We start from the raw sequence: 18,414 nt of genomic DNA, 5'->3' as shown, positions 1-18,414 counted from the left end.
ATCTCAAGGTCACATCTGCAAATGTAGTAACATTCACAGGTTCAGGGGGTTAGAATGGACATCTTTGGGGGCCATTATTCAGTCTACCACAGAAACAAATTTAAGAGCCGTGAAAAAGGATGAAATTATTTTGGAAAAGTGGGGAAGACTGTCACAGAAATTAAGAGAACATTTCTGGGAGGGAGCAATATAGTACTCATCAAATGCTGACAAGAAGTTAGCTAAGATAAGGACAGAAAACTGCCAGAGACTTTCGTAACTAGGCGGTTGTAAACATGATGTCCGTGAAGTGATAGGGAGGAAGCCAAACTGGAGGAGGCTGAGGAATACATGCAAAACGAGAAAGTGAAGACAGTATGCATAGGCAACCCTTGGATGAAGCTTAGCTATGGCTAGAAGAGGAGAAAGAGCAATAGGTGAGAAGGACATGAGGCAAAGGGGTGGAAGAGTTAAGGATGCTTAGATACTAAGGGCAAAGGGATCACATAGGATAAGTGTTTGAAGGTATAAGAGCTGTGAGTTCCCTGAGAAGCAGGATAAAGGGGCAGCAGGGATGAATCCAGAGAGAAAGCACGAACTAGGAGGAATGTCTCTGCTACAAGAGGAGGGAGCTGAGGATGAGGGCAGCTGCCCATGGAGCTGGGGAGGGGGAGGCAATTAAGGTGGTTTTAGATGGATGCTTCCCTGTGAGGCAGGAGAGGAAAGGTCTGTTTACCAGAGGGAAGGAAAGAAGTAGGGTGTGTGAGAAGAATAATGAAGGTCTAGAGTGGTTGTGGGGATGAGCAGGAAAGGCTACAACTGGAGACGTGCACAAGCACGTGGTAGAACATCAGTAGGGCTGGGCCCTGGAACCGTGTTATTTGGAAGTGAAAACAAAACAACAAGAAGTAAACTTGCAAAGACTAAGAAGGGAGGGCTGGAGTGCTATCACAGAATAATCTCAATGTATTCTGAACTAAGTATGAGCAGGAGATCTGGCCATTTTAAGCAGCTCTAAGTGAGAAAGTTTGCTAAAATATCCCAAGTCAGCCATGGTTTGAGTCACACACCTATAAATTCGAAGAAAAATTTTCAGAATCTGCAACCCATTTCAGAGAGTCATGAATATTTTCATTATGTAGTTTTTATTTTAGACGAACATTATTATAAAAAAAGTTCACCTGGAATAAAATCCACTTAAAAAACAACAAAAACACAGCAACAGTATCAGTACACAGTTAATGAATTGGCTTAAACAAGACTAACCACATGACAGGCTCACTTTATCTGCAGGAGCTTTTCACATTAAGCCGTTGGAGCAAAAATAAAAACACCAATACATATGCAGTGGGATAATTCTATGGAAAAACTAGATATTTTTCCATTAGGGGGCATGATTTTAGTAAAAGAGTAATGGTATTTTGCATTAAAGGAACTGCTGCAAACAAAATAAAAACCCATCTGTAAAGCCACAGAAATGAATTCTAGTAAGTTCACATTTTTAAAAAATGTAAGAAAATGAAACAAGTTCTATTAGTTGTTGGCAATACGAAATGCAATTGCATATGGTATAAGTTATTTCAAAAAAAATGAAGTAAAATTTGAAAATATCCCTAAAATAATTGTTTGCTAATTTTTTATTTCTGTAAATTTCAGTCACTTAGATTTTTTTTTTCATAGTGAGCTTGACACTCATTCATTTTATTAGTCTTTTAAAAAAGACCAATTCTATTGTAAAATTGTGCTAGCATTTGAAATTTTATTAGCATATCCTGTCTCTCTAGGTTTCACTAGGACAGGGAATTTCATTTTTAGACATTCCTTTCCCCCTTCTTTAGCTATAACAAGAAGGAAAAAGGAATGTAGTTTCTGTTAAAAGAAAAACTATAAAACCTGACAGCAGAAAAGACTGCTTACAATCTGACACAAGTACACCAACATAATGAAGTGCTGTTCTAAAAGTTTAAGCTTAGAAGCTCATCTTTAAAGATTAAGAACTAAATTTATAAAGAAGTCTAAGTCATAAACTAGAAAAGAAAGTCTGCTTAAATGTATCACTTACAGTTCACAGGAAAAACTTTATATAAGCCTTAATACAGATTCCCAGCATTAGAACCTGTAAAATGGAGTTATAATCTCTTATTAGAAATTTCTGCAAACATTTATCTATATTGCACAGCTAAATTTATTAATGGAGATAATACTTCTTTTTTGCACTATTGGCTATGACATGTATTTCTATTCTAAACTACCTCCTACCTTTCCCAATGATGCCTTTAGTTCAAAACAAAACATATAATCTAAATTGTGTTGGATGCATAAAGGCTGGCTCACTGTTTTTCTACCGGGTATTAGAACACTAGTTAGCTAAATGAGGTATAATAAAAAATAGTCCTTCAAAGTAAAGAGTATAATCTTCTGAAAATGTATAATCAAGACTGCACAAAATGTTCATGTAAATAGTAAGAAACCCTGCAGCACCTCCTAACGGATGCACAGGTGGGTTGTTTTGTTATAATCTGTCTGAAGTAAAATAGAGCTAAAATCAGTTCCCAGTGAAACATTTTACAATCCACTGATTTTCATGCTGCTCAGTTACAGCACATTTCCATTGTCTGATACCCTCAGACTCTATTTGAAAAGGTCTAGTCAATAAGTGGCAGAAATGAGCACACTGACAATAAAGTGCAGCCACTGAATACCACTAGTACTGCTGCAAAATCTTCATGTACTGATCCATAGGCCACAGAAATGTTCACACAAAACTAGTTTTCTTCAGTTTCAGCAGGGAACAGACAATTATCTCTCACTAAATTCATCTACAAATAGAAAAAATAATGCACTATATGTACATTATTAAGCAAATTGGAATATTTATTGGGTCATTTTACCATGCAGAAGGTGAATTTCCTATGGTCTTAGCTCAAATTATATACAATTTAGCAAGACTAAATGTAAGAAAATAGCAAGGACGATTTGTTTATATACAACAGAGCATATACCCCAAATTGCTGCTACTTCAAAGAGCACCTTTAGACTCATCTAGCTTTCACGGCTCTTTCAAAGGGAATTTCATGGAGACTAGTTATTAATCCATATAAGACAAAAGAAGAGAGAAAGAATAAAACAAAAGCAAAGCATTGTTAAAAAAAAAAAAAAAAAAGCTAACCATAGGATATGTCAGTTTTGGTTTGCAGATAACCCCTGAGATAATATAAACCAAAGTGTTAAGACACCAAATAGTCAGAGGTAAATTACTAAGAGAATTACATTCATACATGGTGTCATAGCACTTGCCTTTTAGAAACTACTTTGTTACCCTCCAGAAAGCTTAACTGCTTGGAATTTTTTCAGAATATTAGTGAATACAAGATGTTTCTAAGAAATTATTTTTTATTTCCAAAGATGTATCTAATTTTAAGATGGTAGACTTACAAACTTTCATGCAAGGAACCACCTGATTATACTTGGACACCAACAGATGCCTTTAAGCCTATAGGTAAGTTTTTAAAAAATCTGTTAACAATGTTTAGTGTACCCATCAAAAATAGCTCTGGAATATTTATATTTGCTATAGCTAAATTGTGCATAAGTTTTCAAAAAGTTTTAATGGTTCAGGCATCCTATGATACATCTTAATTTGAAGCAGAATTCTCTGTGGTAACAAGCAATGTTTCCACTTCCATTTCCAATACTTAATTTCAAGCATGATGGTAAACTCTGTGAAACAAAACAGGCCTAAGAGGAGGAATAATTATCAACAGAATTCATTTCCTTCATCACCTCTTTGTTACTCCCCTGTGTTATGACACTGAAGGCTAGGATAACAGCAATGACATCATGACCTTAATTTGGCACACAGTTAACACTAAATCCCTTTCTTTTCCTATGTGATGGTTTCATTTACAAAAGGTATCCCAGTTCCAGGGTTTGGTGAGAAAGACAGCTAAGGTTTTGGTTGGCTTCAGCCCAGATGACTGGACCAAGTTCTCTAACAACAAACCCAAACAGATGGAACTGGGTTCTACACATTCAACAGTAGCTATTTTAAAACTGAAACCTTGCTCATATTGTCTCTAATGAAAAAGCAAGACTTTTCCTAGAGGCTGCACTAAGTCTATTTATTCTTATTTTGTTTAAAAACCCAAGTAAAAACAGAACAAAAAGTCATTTTCACCATTACCAAGAGCTATTTCTACTAAATTTATGTTAAAAAGTCGTATCTCTTCCTTTAGGTAAGCTTTAAAATTTAAATTAACTCTTGTTAACTCTTGTACACAGGAATCATGGTAGGAATTGGGTATTACAACTAAATCAGCAAGCTGGGGAGTAAACCTAAGACAAAATATATTAGGTATGCTAATGTGATGGAACCACAATTAGACGCTGAAATAAAACCCTAAATGGTACATCTCTCTGCCCATGTAAAATTTCAGCTCAACAGTTCACAACTAGAAGCAGACAACAATGGTCAAATATGTTATGTTTTAGATAACTGACTGATTACAATAGGTCAAACATAGGAAAAGACAGCAAATATGAACCCCAGGAAAAATGAGATTAAGGTCATTTCCAAATGCAGTTTTTATAGATTAGGCAGAGGGAATCAACTGAAAAGTGATTTCTTCAGCTACCCAGACTCTGGCTAAAAAGTCAAGAATGAAGCAAAGTGCTAACCAATAAGAAATAAAAAAATTACAGCCTATGATGAATAGGTGGACATTTTTATAAATTTTTAAGATAAATTTTATCAGAATTTAATGATTCTTATTTAAGAAAATCACAAATCAGAGCCCTTAAGTAAATGCCATGAATGTAATAACATCTGGCCATATGTCCTTTAATAACATCAAACCAAATGTCCTTTAATTTTAGTTATATTGACCTCTGCTTTAAATGTTCTACTCTTGTTTTAAACATCCCCAAAGCACAAATTTGTCTAGAACTTTATGAGACAAAAGTGTGCATGTGAGAGTCTAAGACTGCTATAACAGGGAAAGGCTAACACTGATGTGCAAAGTGAAAAAGGAAAGATAGCAGCTTCTGCAACAGGCAATAAAACAAAGAGAAAAACAAGTCTTGCATGTGTCTCCATTTCATTGCTTCCATGTTTGAAAAAAAGGAGCCTGTTATCTCGCTAGGCCGTGTGGCTGGAATCCACTAGGTGTTCCGTGTCGAGAGGTCTAGGCTCGGTGGTGCTCTCAGCAGCAGCCTGGCGGTGTGATTCTGAGGCTGGGTGACCTGTGCTTTCAGAGAAGCAGGAAAGGGTCCTCTAGGTGTGCTGCAGTCTCTCAGAAAAAGTTCATCAAAGTAGCGAACACCGGAAGAAACTGGTCTTCTTTGATCGGTTTTCTGTTATTTTCACTGGTCCACCTGCCCCTGATGAATTGCTGTCATTCTAAAAAACAAAAGATAAAGTCACCAAGAAAACAAAAGTTCAATGGTTTGACTCCAATTATCTAAAAAAATATATATCAAACCATATCATAAATGTGTATTCAGTAGAGTATTTTATTAGAAGAGGAACTCATTAAGCTCTGATGTTACTGGTTTCTTTGGAAATGGAGGGTTTAGATGAGAAAAATGTTTTTAGGATAGCACCTTTTATACGTATTAATATCAGCTGGGAAGCTCCTATTTCCAGTTCAAAAAAATCATTGCCAACGGAGTATAAAGTTTCAAGGGTAATGATGGAAACAATATTAAGATATCAGTACAGGCAATTTTGTTATTAGAGGTAAGAAGTGTTGGTAACATAAAGTATACGATTATATTCAGAATTCAGGTTAAAATAAACTTTCAAGGTTGTCCTAATGATTCATCACTGAGATCATTTCAAATTTAAGCAAATGTCAAGATCATAATTATATCTATACTAATAAAGGGTAATATGCTAATTAGACCAGGAGACCTTCCGGACAAAGCCATGGTGGCGGAGCCAAGGCAGAGGCTGTTAGGGGCGATCAGGCCAGGATTGGAGGGCAGTTGGGGGTGATCAGGCCGGTGGGGGAGGGCAGTTGGGGGGACAGTTGGGGGCGAGCAGGCTGGCAGGTGGGGGCAGTTGGGGGCAAGCAGGCCGGCAAGGGAGGGCAGTTGGGGGTGATCAGGCCGGTGGTGGGGGAAGTTAGGGGATAAGCAGGCCAGCAGTGGGGGGGGGGGGGGGGTAGTTGGGAGTAGTCAGGCCGGCAAGGGGGGGCAGTTGGGGACAAGCAGGCCAGCAGTGGGGGGCAGTTGGGGGTGATCAGGCTAGCAGGGGGGGAGGCTATGGGGGTGAGCATGCTGGCAGGGGAGGGCAATTGGGGGTTATCAGGCCAGCAGGGGGGAGGGGGAGGGAATTGGGGAGAGAAGGCCAGCAAGGGGGGCAGTTGGGGGCTATCAGGCTGGCAGGGGAGGGCAGTTGGGGGTGAATAGGCCGACAGGGGGGGCAGTTGGGGGCAAGCAGGCTGGTGGGGGGCCAGTTGGGGGTGAGCAAGCCGGCAGGCAAAGTGGTTAGGGGTGATCGGGCAGGCAGGTAGGTGAGCGGTTAGGAGCCAGCAGTCCTGGATTGCGAGAGGGATATCCGACAGCCGGTTTACCTAAACCAGCAGTTGGACATCCCCCGAGGGGTCCCAGATTGGAGAGGGTGCAGGCCGGGCTGAGGGACACCTGCCCCTGCATGAATTTTGTGCACCAGGCCACTAGTATAAATATAAATGTCACATCAAAACTAAACAATTTTATGGCAAAAATTTAATTTGTGCATTATTTTAAAATTTGGATCAAAATTCAATGAAAGTCCACTTAGAGAGCCAGATGAAAGAACTGAAATAGCTACAGTTCAGAAATAAGAAACCTGGTCTGGCCGGTGTGGTTCAGTGGTTGAGCATAGACCTATGAGCATAGGTCATGGTTTAATTCCTACTCAGGGCACATGCCTGGGTTGCAGGCTTGATCCCAGTAGGGGACATGCAGGAGGCAGCCTATCAATGATCTTCTCTCATCATTGATGTTTCTATGTCTCCCTCTCCCTTTCTGAAATAAATAAAAATATTTTAAAAAAAGAAACATGAAACCTGAAGAAACAGAAATTAGAAACAAAGTTCAACCAGCTGAATATGTGAGTCAAGAAAAAAAAGAGTTAATATAATATAATATAATATATTCACATATATTATAATCAGACATATCCTTTTAATCAAATAAATACACAGAATAAATAACACAAATTTACAAACAGTATAATAAAAATAAAATTACAAGTGATACAAACCATTTTTCTGTTGAGTTTTGTCATTATATCTCGTGCAAGTGTAAAAAATGCCTAAAGATAAACCAAAAAAATTGCATTATTATATATTTATAATATATTTTTAAATAGAAATGTAGGATATTTTTACTATTACATTATAAATATATTATTTTAAAGCTTTTAATTTAGAAAAGAATATAATTGTAATCATGACTATTATATCTTATTTTTCAATTGCATCACAAACATTTTCCAGGGTTATCAAACTGTCATTCATTCGTCAAATATTTTCTGCACATAATATCTGGCCAACTTCCCAAAATGACAGTTTTCAGTTATGCAGAGCTTCCTCAGTACACCCAGAGTACCTAGGGGGCAGAAGCTCTGTCTAAGCCACCGATGCGCACCCAGCCGGGGGCACAGGGCCTGATCTAGAAGATGCTGAATATCTGTTTAATCAGTGAATGAACAAATGTTTTGCCCTGTGGCTCTAAAATATGTTTTTACAAAAACCTCTGTCTTTTATTGCCAATGTCCTCTTTCAAATCACTTTCCCTCTTATACCTTATATAACCTTAACATTCCAAATCCCGACAGTGCCTACAGCTCAGTTAAACCCCCACCATGGATATCAGTTGAAATGCAGGTAGGACAACTCTGATTCATCCTAGTGACATTTTATGCCTAGTGTCTCGTGATCCAAACCAAACATTTTTTAACCCTATCATCCCTACTTTGTTTCTAGGGAGCTAAGACTTAAAGCTTCTTCAGTTGTGTCTATGCTAACTCCACTGTTACATCAGTCTCTTTGTTCCCAACCATGCTTGATGCCCAAAAAATATTTAGCAAAAGAACTATTTCCAATCAAGTCAAACAGAAACAATACGTAGCTATTATTATCACTCACTATCGGTGTCTCACTGTCACACTGGTCACCCGTAAGTCTAAATTTCTAAGTAAACCCATCCCGGTGGTTATGAGGCTAACCAACCACACTAAGGTAAAGCTCTGGGAAATTGCTAACTTCTGCAGAATACCGGGCCAGATTAAGCAGCTGGGGAACTCCCAGCTCTACACTTCCATAGCTCAATGCTGTCTCTAGGCCACAGGTGTGATCAGGACACAGGTACTAACAGAGACCTCAGCCTACTCCAGTAAGCCAGGGTACTGCGTTCATTCCATGGGGGAAACCCTATGTGAGCCAACTCAGTGAGCAAGCTTTGCTCCTGCCTACACCATTAGAGCAGACTTAAGAGGTTCCCCTCTTTCTGATGGAAGGAAATCCTTTTGTGGCAAGCGGAAGGAAGCATTTTTCTGCTTATCCATGCTGATCTAAATAAATCAGTAGAGAGTTCCTGTTTCCTAACACCCATTAGCCAACCTGAATATGAGTTTAAGTTATTTTAAAAAAAAGTTATGATCATTGTCCACTATCCAATAAAGTCATTTAAGCCTCAATTTTTAGCTATGATGATATGGTGAACAGTGAGTAGCCTAAGCAATTAAATATTTATGAAATCATCAGTATTATTGTTAAGTGAATTACATATATTAAAACATATTACATGTAATACTTTCATGACCAGTTTTTAAAAAGTTTTTATAAAGAAAATATTATCACCCGGGCTGGTGTTGCTCAATGGTTGAAGTGTCAGCCCGCGCACTGAATGGTCTCGGGTTCAATTCAAGGGCACGTACCTGGGTTGCAGGTTCGCTCCCTGGCCCCAGTCAGGGTATGTTTGGGAGGCAACCAATTGATGTCTCTCTCTCACATGGATGTTTCTCCCCCTCTCTCTCTCCTCTCCCCTTCCCTTCCATTTTCTCTAAAAATCAATGACAAAATATCCTCGGGTGAGGATTAACAACAACCACAAAAATATTATCAGAAATTCTTCCCTTGGTAAAGAAAATCTATTCTTAGAAGACTTTAGATGGTTAGATTTTCTTTAACGGTTAACTTACTAAAAATTTATTAAAGTACTCTCTGGTAAACACACTTTCTTACTTCTATCAAATGCCATCGTAGTACAATATATCATATATATCATCTACTTGAACATGTACATTAAGGGAATCTGTTTAATAATCTAACAGTTTAAATCTCCCCCCCCCCCTCTCTCTCTCTCTCACACACACACACACACACACACACACACACACACAGGAAAGTAGTTAAGATTCGCCTGCTATAGGCCACTATAGGATGACATGAACAATGATAAATGAGCAGAGGAAGACACTGCATTTGGTCAGCTAGTGCAGGGTTTCCAGCTTCCCAAATACAGGACAAAAGTGAACTTAAACTGAGCAGCTATCTTCTGTTCAGTGAATCTTATATTCACTTCTCTATTTGATTGCAGGGTGTCCCAAAAATATGTATACATATTTGAACAGCTGATCACTCACTCAATTTTCACTCCTTTTCAAGTTTAACTGATTTGAAATAATGGGCAAAGCTTTGAACAAAGCAAATTTATCCACTAGACTTTTTTATAGGGATACATAAAAGATAAAGTTTAAAGTCCAAAACAAGCAACAGTTGACAAACTGAGGGCACACAAATACAAACAAAATGATTCTTGATGTTTGCGATTCCTTTGCTTCGCATTATCAGCAGTGCCTGGACCAGAACCAGTCATCAGTCTGAAAACCGGCATTGACAAAAAACACTATTCACTTCTGTGGATTCTTTTACATTTTTTAAATGAACTGTATGTTAATAAATATTCAAAGTGTGTACACATTTTTTGGACACCCTATATATTCTTTGTGGAGGTTGGGTGCTAGAAATTCAACAACTAGGTCCACATAAAAGTCAGAAGCACAGCAGTTCACAAGATGGAGGTGGAGTTCACACAAGGCATCACTAAGTCAGAAAATAACAAGGCTTTGAGAATCGCTTGAACATAGGCAGATAAGCACTAGTGCTACTATATAACAAGTCACCACACCTGACTTTCTTTCTTACCTCTTCTACATTTGTACTGGATTTTGCACTTGTCTCCAAGAATTTAATCCCATAGTCAATTGCTAACTGAAAGGCAAACAGAAACATTTAAATATAGTGCAAGTTACTTGAACATATAAAGCATTTATATTTTCTAGGATTTTCAAAGTCCCAAAGGTCTATCTAGTTAAGAACTCTCGTGGTTCTGAAATCTCTTTGCTTCCTTCTGTGTTTGAATTGAGATCTAACTTAATCATCATAAGCAACATGGCACCACTTCCACTCACAATTTAAGTACAGTACTTCTCTTTTTTCCTATTATACTTTTAGTTCTCTATACTTACAAGAAAAACTGTGACAGACACTCACCCCCTACCATTAATTTGGGATTCACTCACCCCTTTTATCTGTTCTGAAAGTACAATTCTCCAACAGTGACTATACTGATTTTTCATTATTTTTTTAATAAATTGGCGCTTAACAGAAAAGTTTAAAATGCTAAGTATTCATTGCTTTGGTTTCTATTGATTGTGACAAATGTGAACTCTTCCATATTTCCATCTACTCCCAAAGAGTTCCCAGTTCATTTATAACAACAAGATTAAGAGAATGTTTTTAGGTAAAAAAAGTTTCAGGTTGAAAGCACGCGCGCGCACACACACACACACACACACACACACACGGCTAAAACAAAATTACCAGATTTAAAAACTGAAGCTTCTACATCAATTTTAAAAATGTCACAGAAGTAAACATGTACATATAATAAACTCCTTTGCTTTGCGTGACACAAAACAGAGCAATGCCTATAAACGACTAATACATGACATCCACAGCTTGATGAGTTATAAGGAGTTAATCACAATGACCTAAATTTAATGTGTAGTACAATATTCTTTAAAAAATGAATTAGAGAATGATTACTGTTGAACTTCACCTATCCTATTAATTTTTTCCAAAGGGAATAAATTACTTTAACTTATGGACATGGAAGAAATAGCCTGAACTTTAAGCTGCAGGAATGTGAAAAAGAACCAATTTTTATCTCCCAGAAAAGAGCAAATTCTTTAGGAATGAGTCATGACTACACAGTATATAGAGTTGGATCTCGAATACTAATTCGTACCATTCAAGTATGGATTATATCTCCTTGTTGTTTTTAAAGGATTAAAATATAGATATTTTAAACACTTAAATCAATAATTATACTAAGAAAATAAATGCTTAATGTGAGTAGATTTGAATCTTTATGCATTCAGTTCAAATTTACCTTCTCCCCTCTTTCTTTTGACACTTGTCTTTTGTCATTCATATCGCATTTGTTACCCAGGATCATTCTTTCCACGTCTAAAGAGGCATGCTGTAGGAAGAAAACAGAAGGTTATAAAAACAGCCTGAAAAAGCCAGTTATTCAATAGCCAAATCCTAACCTATTAGAAACATACCCATGAATTTAATAATTAGGCTAATCACCTTTCACTGGACACAAGACATGATTCAGAGCAAATTTTAAAAGATGCGAGGAGGGGGAAAGCTACAGTAAAAAAGGCTATGCAAACTTTCTTCCCAAAGGCTCACAGTCATTCTCATGTCTTTTGGTACATGAACAAACAGAAATAAAACGTATGGTTATTTAACAACAAAACTTCCAAATATTAGTTTGGATCAAAGAAGAAAAAAAACTTGGTCCTGAGTGAGCCAACGGAGAAGGTATTCTGGATTCTGAATTACTTAAAAACTAAATTCATGTAGGTTAATATAATCGTGTACAAAATTATTTCTGAGTCAGATTTCTTTTTGAAATATCAAAAACAATATAATATCTTAATGCTAATCAATCTAGAATTAAACCAAACTTCAAATATCGAAGATGGAGAAAATGTTAGAAGGGCAAAACGATAAGTTGGTGGAATAAAGATAAACTTTTGCCAGTCAATCAGATGATTAACCAGATAGAACCCAGGAATCAGATGTTCTAATCCTGCTCTCCTTTTTAAAGGCTATATTAGCATAAGCAAGTCACTTCTTTCTGGCCTCAATTTTCTCTTGTGTAAAATGGGGACTCAGATGAAATGACTTCTAATATCTGGCCCAAGTTTAAAATTCTGTGAAACTGCTCCCCCGTCTGCCTCCATCCCCCATCCAGATCCAGCAGGGCAGTCAGACTGCAGATGGAGATCTCGCCCTCCATGGCACGCTAAGCGAGCACCTGCCCTGCCCATGCCCTACTTCTTAGCGGCTCCACTGCCTCTTCCTGAGACAGGCGGCCTTCACAAGCACCCAGCAGGTATCATCATTCCAGTATCATCATGATGATCTCCAGTACCACCATTCTCTTTCCATATATACCTCTTCAATGTTTCTTATCCAATTTTTAATATTGTCGAAGGACTTTTCATTTGTGATGTCATAGACCAGCATGATTCCCTATAGGAGAAAAACAGATCTTTATTTAGTACAGTATGTATTTAAAGTTATAAAATATAATGTAAGTGTACTCCTCCCCTCCAGAAAGCTTTTGTTTGTGGCTTTTTTGGTCTTTATAAAATACTTTATAATATTTTAAAGTATGAAGAAACAAAAATAAATAAATAAATTCTCCCATTGCCTCATGAGGTAATTAAATACTCTGTTAACATTTTCAATGTTAACCTTTAATGAATTAGTGATTATGATGAAGATGATACACCCTTTCCACCTGACTACCTATGATAAGAATCGGCACTAAACTGGAGCTGAGAGAGTGTTTAAGTTAAAACAGAGACAGCACTGAGAGGAAGAGGCAATCACTTCTGTTGTGCACTTTTTTATTCAGTAGAAATTGCCTTGCTTCTTACTCCTACGCTAAGATTGTAACCATACCACTTTAAAATTATGTCTTTTTATATAGGCTGATCAAAATGTCACTATCTGCCGAAATAAATCACAGGCATTTAAAATATAATACATTTGTTAGGCAAGTTTAATGAAAGGCATTGTCATCATATTTTTAAAGACCCCATGGCTGGTGTTTCTAAAGAGTTTATCTTCTAAGTGTTTCAACTGATACCTGTATACTAATATTCCAAAATCTATATCACAGACCACACTTCTGTATAAAGTGCTAATAGATCAACCCACCCATTCACCCATTCAACAAATATTTAGTAGATATCTACTATGTGCCTGATACTACACTAAGTATTACCAACAGTGAACAAGATAGACAAGGCCTCCTCCACTCATGAAAACAATAAACCAATAATTATACAAGTAATTATAATTTTGATCACTGCTATGAAGTACTAGGAGCTCAGTACAAATGCTAATCTAATCTGGTTGATGGGCTGGGGTGGTTAGGGAAGGCTTCCCTGAGAAAATGACATTAAAGACAAGTTCTGAGGACTGAGTAGACCTGGACTGTGCAAAGGTGTGAGGCTGGGGTGGAGAGGTACCTGGCACATAGGAGAAACGTTATAAATATCTTGCTGACCAGGAAGGCCTAGAACCCACTGGACTGAGTGAAAGAAAGTCAGTTTGGCAAAAGTAGGCAGATCCCATTGGAGAGGAACATAAAGATGTGGCCAAAGAGATAGACAAATGGGGGTCAGGTGTGACTTGAAGACAACTAATTGGGCATCATTTCCCAGATGTCCTCAGTGGTCACTGAAAACTCAACTAAGTAAAACACGAGGTTGTCTTTGTCCCCTCCAAACTTTCCCTCCCTTCTTGTGCCCTCGTTTTGATGAAGGGTGACACAATCCCGCCAGCCAGCCCAAGCGGGCCCCTACGAGTACTCCCTTCACAGTCAGCCGGTCCTGCAGGCCCAACAACCTCAACGGTTCCCGAATATGACACCTCTGCCTCACACACATGAATGGCATTTATTATATTCTCAGCAGTTAGCTTTTACCTGGATTACAATCAGAGTCTTTCATTGGTATCTGCTTAACCCCCTCTAATCCATTCTCCATAAGGACACTAAAGTTATCACTTTATTGAGGCCTCTCCACTGGACTCATATTTAAATTAAAATTTCTTAACATGGTAGGCAAAGTACTTCAGGTCTGGTTTCCAACTTGGTAAATAAATATAAAAATAAATCATATAAAACACACATAGACACATAGATAAAAGAACCCAGGAAACAATGAAATTTTAACAGAAGCTAACCAGAGAGGTGAAATTTTGGATAATTTCTTGGGATTTTCAAAGTTTCCTATACTACATACACGTAACCTTTTGATAACCAGAAAAATATGTATTATTGTTTAAATGGCAAAAAGTAATATCCTCTACCTTCCCTCCTCCCAGCCTGGAATGCAAATATTTCACTTGGCTACACAGTAAAGGATATTCTATAATTGTTAATGTAAATCATTTTTTAAAAAATCAAAGTGGAGAATTATATGCTTAAATGGTTAATTTTGTTATGTATATTTTACCACAATTAAAAAAAAAAAACCTCAAAATGGAAAGAATAATTCCTGATTCAAAGTATTCAGCTGCCTATAATATTAACATTAACCAAATAATTGCCATCACTCTACGACCCTTTGGGCTATATGGGCAACCTTGACCTTCACTGTCTGTCTGTCAGTGGCACTCTAGAGGGCTAGCACAGGAAGCATGAACACAGTGTAGTGGTTAAAGAAACAGGCTCTGGTCAGAGGCATCTCCTCAGAGATCCCAGAGACGTTATTTTATCCCTCAGTCTCCATTTCTCATTTGTAAAATGAGGACAGCATGTTTTCCAGACTGGATTCTTTTGCGTATCTACTGAGATATTATGTATAAAGTACTTAACCTAGAACCCAGGACACAGCGTGGACTCAGTAAATGACAGCTAGCTATTTTTAGTTTATATCTTTGGTTTCAATAGCAGAAACCCTTTGGCTATTTCTTATGTAAGCAAACTGGCATTATGAATCAGTTGGAAATACAAACTCAAATGTACTAGCTAAAACTTTATATATCTGATATCCTATATAATGAAGGCCTAATATGCAAATTGTCTGCTCAGGCAGTCATTTGACCAAGACAGGGAGTTCTGCTCACTATGATGTGTGCTGACCACTAGGGGGCAGCACGGAACATGGCGAGCATAGGCGACGCTGCCCTGGCAGTGGGTGGCAATGGAGGTGCTGCAGGCCCTGATGGGCCCCAACAAGAGAGAGCAAGACCACAGCGGGATGGTGGAGCAGGTGAGCAGGGGCCCCATCGACCTATCGATCACCCCACAGACGGTGACCAGTGGCGGAGGGGGGCGGGACTGCTGCCTCACACCCAGGCACTGACAGAGCTGGGTGGGGGGCCCCCCTGGCCCCGACTGATTGCCCTGCAGGCAGGATGGTGGAGCAGGTGAAGGGGCGGCACCAGGCCATGGTGAGGTGCCAGGCAGGGCTGCAGGGCTGCAAGGCTGGGGGCAGGAGCTGGGGCTGCGAGCCTGATCCCTGCAGGCCACCCTGAGGGATCCCACCTGTGCATGAATTTGTGCACCGGGCCTCTAGTATACCTATAATAACAACAATTTCCTTAAGTCCTTAAGACAGTGTTCGTCTATGAGGAGTATTGATAATGCAATAACATGGTCCTTTTCTCCAAAAGTCCAATTGTCCATCAGGGCTACTGCTGTGCCTACAAATGTTGCTGAATAGTTTGAAATAGACCAAAGGCTCTGTGATGGTGGTGGATTCCAATGCAGTGCTTATCAACATGCTGCATACCTACACCAACCACACTAGACCTGCCAGGACCACCCTAGCTGAAATAAGAACGTGCCCCACAGGAACATGATGGCCCCACATGCCACTGCAACAGATGACCTACAAGATCCAGGACTCAGCACAGCAGGATTCCCCAAAGATTATCTAACATTGTTTCTGGTCTGAAATTTCCCACTGATTCACCCCTTCAGCACGTATTTATTGAGCATCTACTATGTTTCAGGCCCTGGCATTACAGCAGAACAAAAGAGACAAAAACCCCTACCTTCAAAAAATGGAAAAGACAATACTATCTGAGAATAGCAACAATTTCTAATTATCTGAATAATGTGAAGAAAGACTAGGCAGTAGACAAATGAAAAAGCCAGACAATCCTCAAATCTAAATTAAATAATGCACCTCAATGCCCTTTCCTCATACCATGAACTAGAGTTAGACATCCAAGGAAACACGCTCCACACTCCAAGAGTTCCTGCCCACTCTCTAGTGAAAACAAACAGGCAAGTGGTATCAATACATCACTCATGGAAAATAACAAACTGGCCAATAGAAAAGTTTGTATGTATAATCAAAATTACCTGTAAACTATTCTAAATCATCCCTGCTAAAATGTTCTTATTTATTCCTAAAATTCTTCCTGGGGAAAACAGACAACAAACAAACAAACTTCTTCCTGGCAGGACAAGGTAAGTCCCTTCCCTTTGATTATAATCTAAGCAAAATAGAGAGTAGCTGACAACTCTTTCTTAAAATGATGACCTTTCATAATCATGAAAGTGTGAGGAATACGTACATATAAAGTTCTTAGTGGTGTGTAGTGTCAAGGTGATAAAGCTTTGAAAAGAAATCCCCAATATTTCTGTGGGGATGAATTACTGGTACTCAAATAGAGGGTGAGTAGCAGTGGAGGAGGAATGGAGGACAGCATGATGATAAAGGGATCAGTGGATTCAGATCACATCTTCCTAAAAAGGGGACAGCTCTCGCCCCTACAGCTGTCACCTGACACTACTCCCAGGAACACAAGTCTTTTAGACAATGAGCTGGATATGATGGCAGCTGGTACCCTGCAGTATGTCTAGGTTGAGCTTCATGAACTCAATTACTCAGCCCTCTAAGACTCTCTGAGGACACTGAGTTTCATCAAAATTCAAAGTTCCAACTAGTGCTTGGATTAGGCCTGAAAGCCAGAGAGAAAGCCTTGGTCTGGGCCTGACATTCTAGGCATGGTTCAGTACAGATCTGCTTCTAAGCTGCCTTATTCACCACCGTACTCCCAGCAACACACAGAATCTGCTCAGCCAACAAGGGATATAGCTGGGTTGTATAGATGAGGCCTTAGGATGGAAATTAGCCAAGGGGTGAGGTTATGATAACAAGGATAAGGCTACTGTGTAGCAAAAGAAGGACTTGGTAGTTAAGATTCATCAGATTCTAAACCTCAGAGAGTCACATATCATTCAGCTACTTCCTGGCCAGCTGGCAAAACACTGGTGGAGGAGCATCTAGAGAGCTGAGCCACTAGGAGTGGGTGAAGGGGCCTGGTGAGAGGTAAGGAATGATGGGGTAAGGCTGAATGATGAGAGGGTGCAAACAATGAATACTTAGTCACAAAGCTTGTGGTTTGCTAAGATGTGGCAAAAGTATTAATAAAAGGAAAAATCACAAAAACATACAATCACTCAGGATGTTTGTAGGAGTTCTAAAACACCTACAAGCCAATTACCTATTAATATTATAAAGACTAATGGCAAATTATATAGTTACTAAACAGAAAACATTTTATTTTCACATCAAAAAATCTATTTTCCGCCCTGGCTGGTTTGGCTCAGTGGATAGAGCATCTACCTGTGGACCAAGGGGTCCTGTGTTTGATTCTGGTCTAGGGCACATGCCCAGGTTGCGGGCTTGATCCCCAGTAGGGGGCGTGCAGGAGGCAGCCAACAGATGATTCTCTCTCATTGTTGATGTTTCTCTCTCTCTCTCTCTCTCTCCCTCTCCCTTCTTCTCTGAAATCAATACAAATATATTTTAAAAAACAATATGTTCCCTCCTGTACTAGATAGACTTTAGCTTGAATCCTATAAACTTGACAAATGAATATTCAGGTTTTACTTTCCCCTGAAGAATTGCAAAATCCCCAAACACACTCACCATGGCTCCTCTATAGTATGCTGTCGTGATGGTTCGAAATCTTTCCTGACCTGCTGTGTCCCTAAAATTTTAAACAAAGGAGAGAGCAATTTTAAAAGACATCATCAGCAACACTGAGGAGAGATCATTCTGGTCTGCTCACAAATGCAGTGGTTTCAGGGGAGGGGAATAAGATACAAAGGGAGCCTGTGTGTGTCTGTGAGCTGGAGGCGGTGGTGGCCACGGGAGCCTGTCAAGAGCTCACAATGACTTGTGCGAAAAACTTGGACTTTGATGATAAAAGCAGCAACAGGGAAATCCATGGCCTGCTAGGAACCGGCATGCTGAATTAGTCAAATACATATTGGGGGAGAACAGAATAGTTCTAAATTCTTGGACTCCTAGAGGTAGTTATAATCGTT

The 18,414-nt window shown here is 39.0% G+C and overlaps 1 protein-coding gene across 1 annotated transcript in view; it reads right to left on the bottom strand.

Annotated features, from left to right (window-relative positions):
• Positions 1–1,525: 1,525 nt before the first annotated feature.
• The window catches only part of RAB8B (RAB8B, member RAS oncogene family), a 63,883-nt gene continuing 46,994 nt past the window's right edge, over positions 1,526–18,414 (bottom strand). Inside the window, exons 3-8 of the mRNA XM_036303964.1 lie at positions 18,014–18,074; positions 12,504–12,581; positions 11,425–11,514; positions 10,176–10,241; positions 7,229–7,279; positions 1,526–5,377 (exon numbers count right to left, since the gene is read on the bottom strand). Coding sequence (XP_036159857.1) covers positions 5,285–5,377; positions 7,229–7,279; positions 10,176–10,241; positions 11,425–11,514; positions 12,504–12,581; positions 18,014–18,074 — 439 coding nt within the window. The 3' untranslated portion in view covers positions 1,526–5,284. The remainder of the gene's footprint in view (positions 5,378–7,228; positions 7,280–10,175; positions 10,242–11,424; positions 11,515–12,503; positions 12,582–18,013; positions 18,075–18,414) is intronic.

Source organism: Myotis myotis, unplaced genomic scaffold (assembly GCF_014108235.1).
Source record: "Myotis myotis isolate mMyoMyo1 unplaced genomic scaffold, mMyoMyo1.p scaffold_m19_p_1, whole genome shotgun sequence".
Taxonomy (NCBI): Eukaryota; Metazoa; Chordata; class Mammalia; order Chiroptera; family Vespertilionidae; genus Myotis; species Myotis myotis.
The sequence above is the reverse complement of the archived record's forward strand: the minus strand, read 5'-3'. Positions and strand labels throughout refer to the sequence as shown.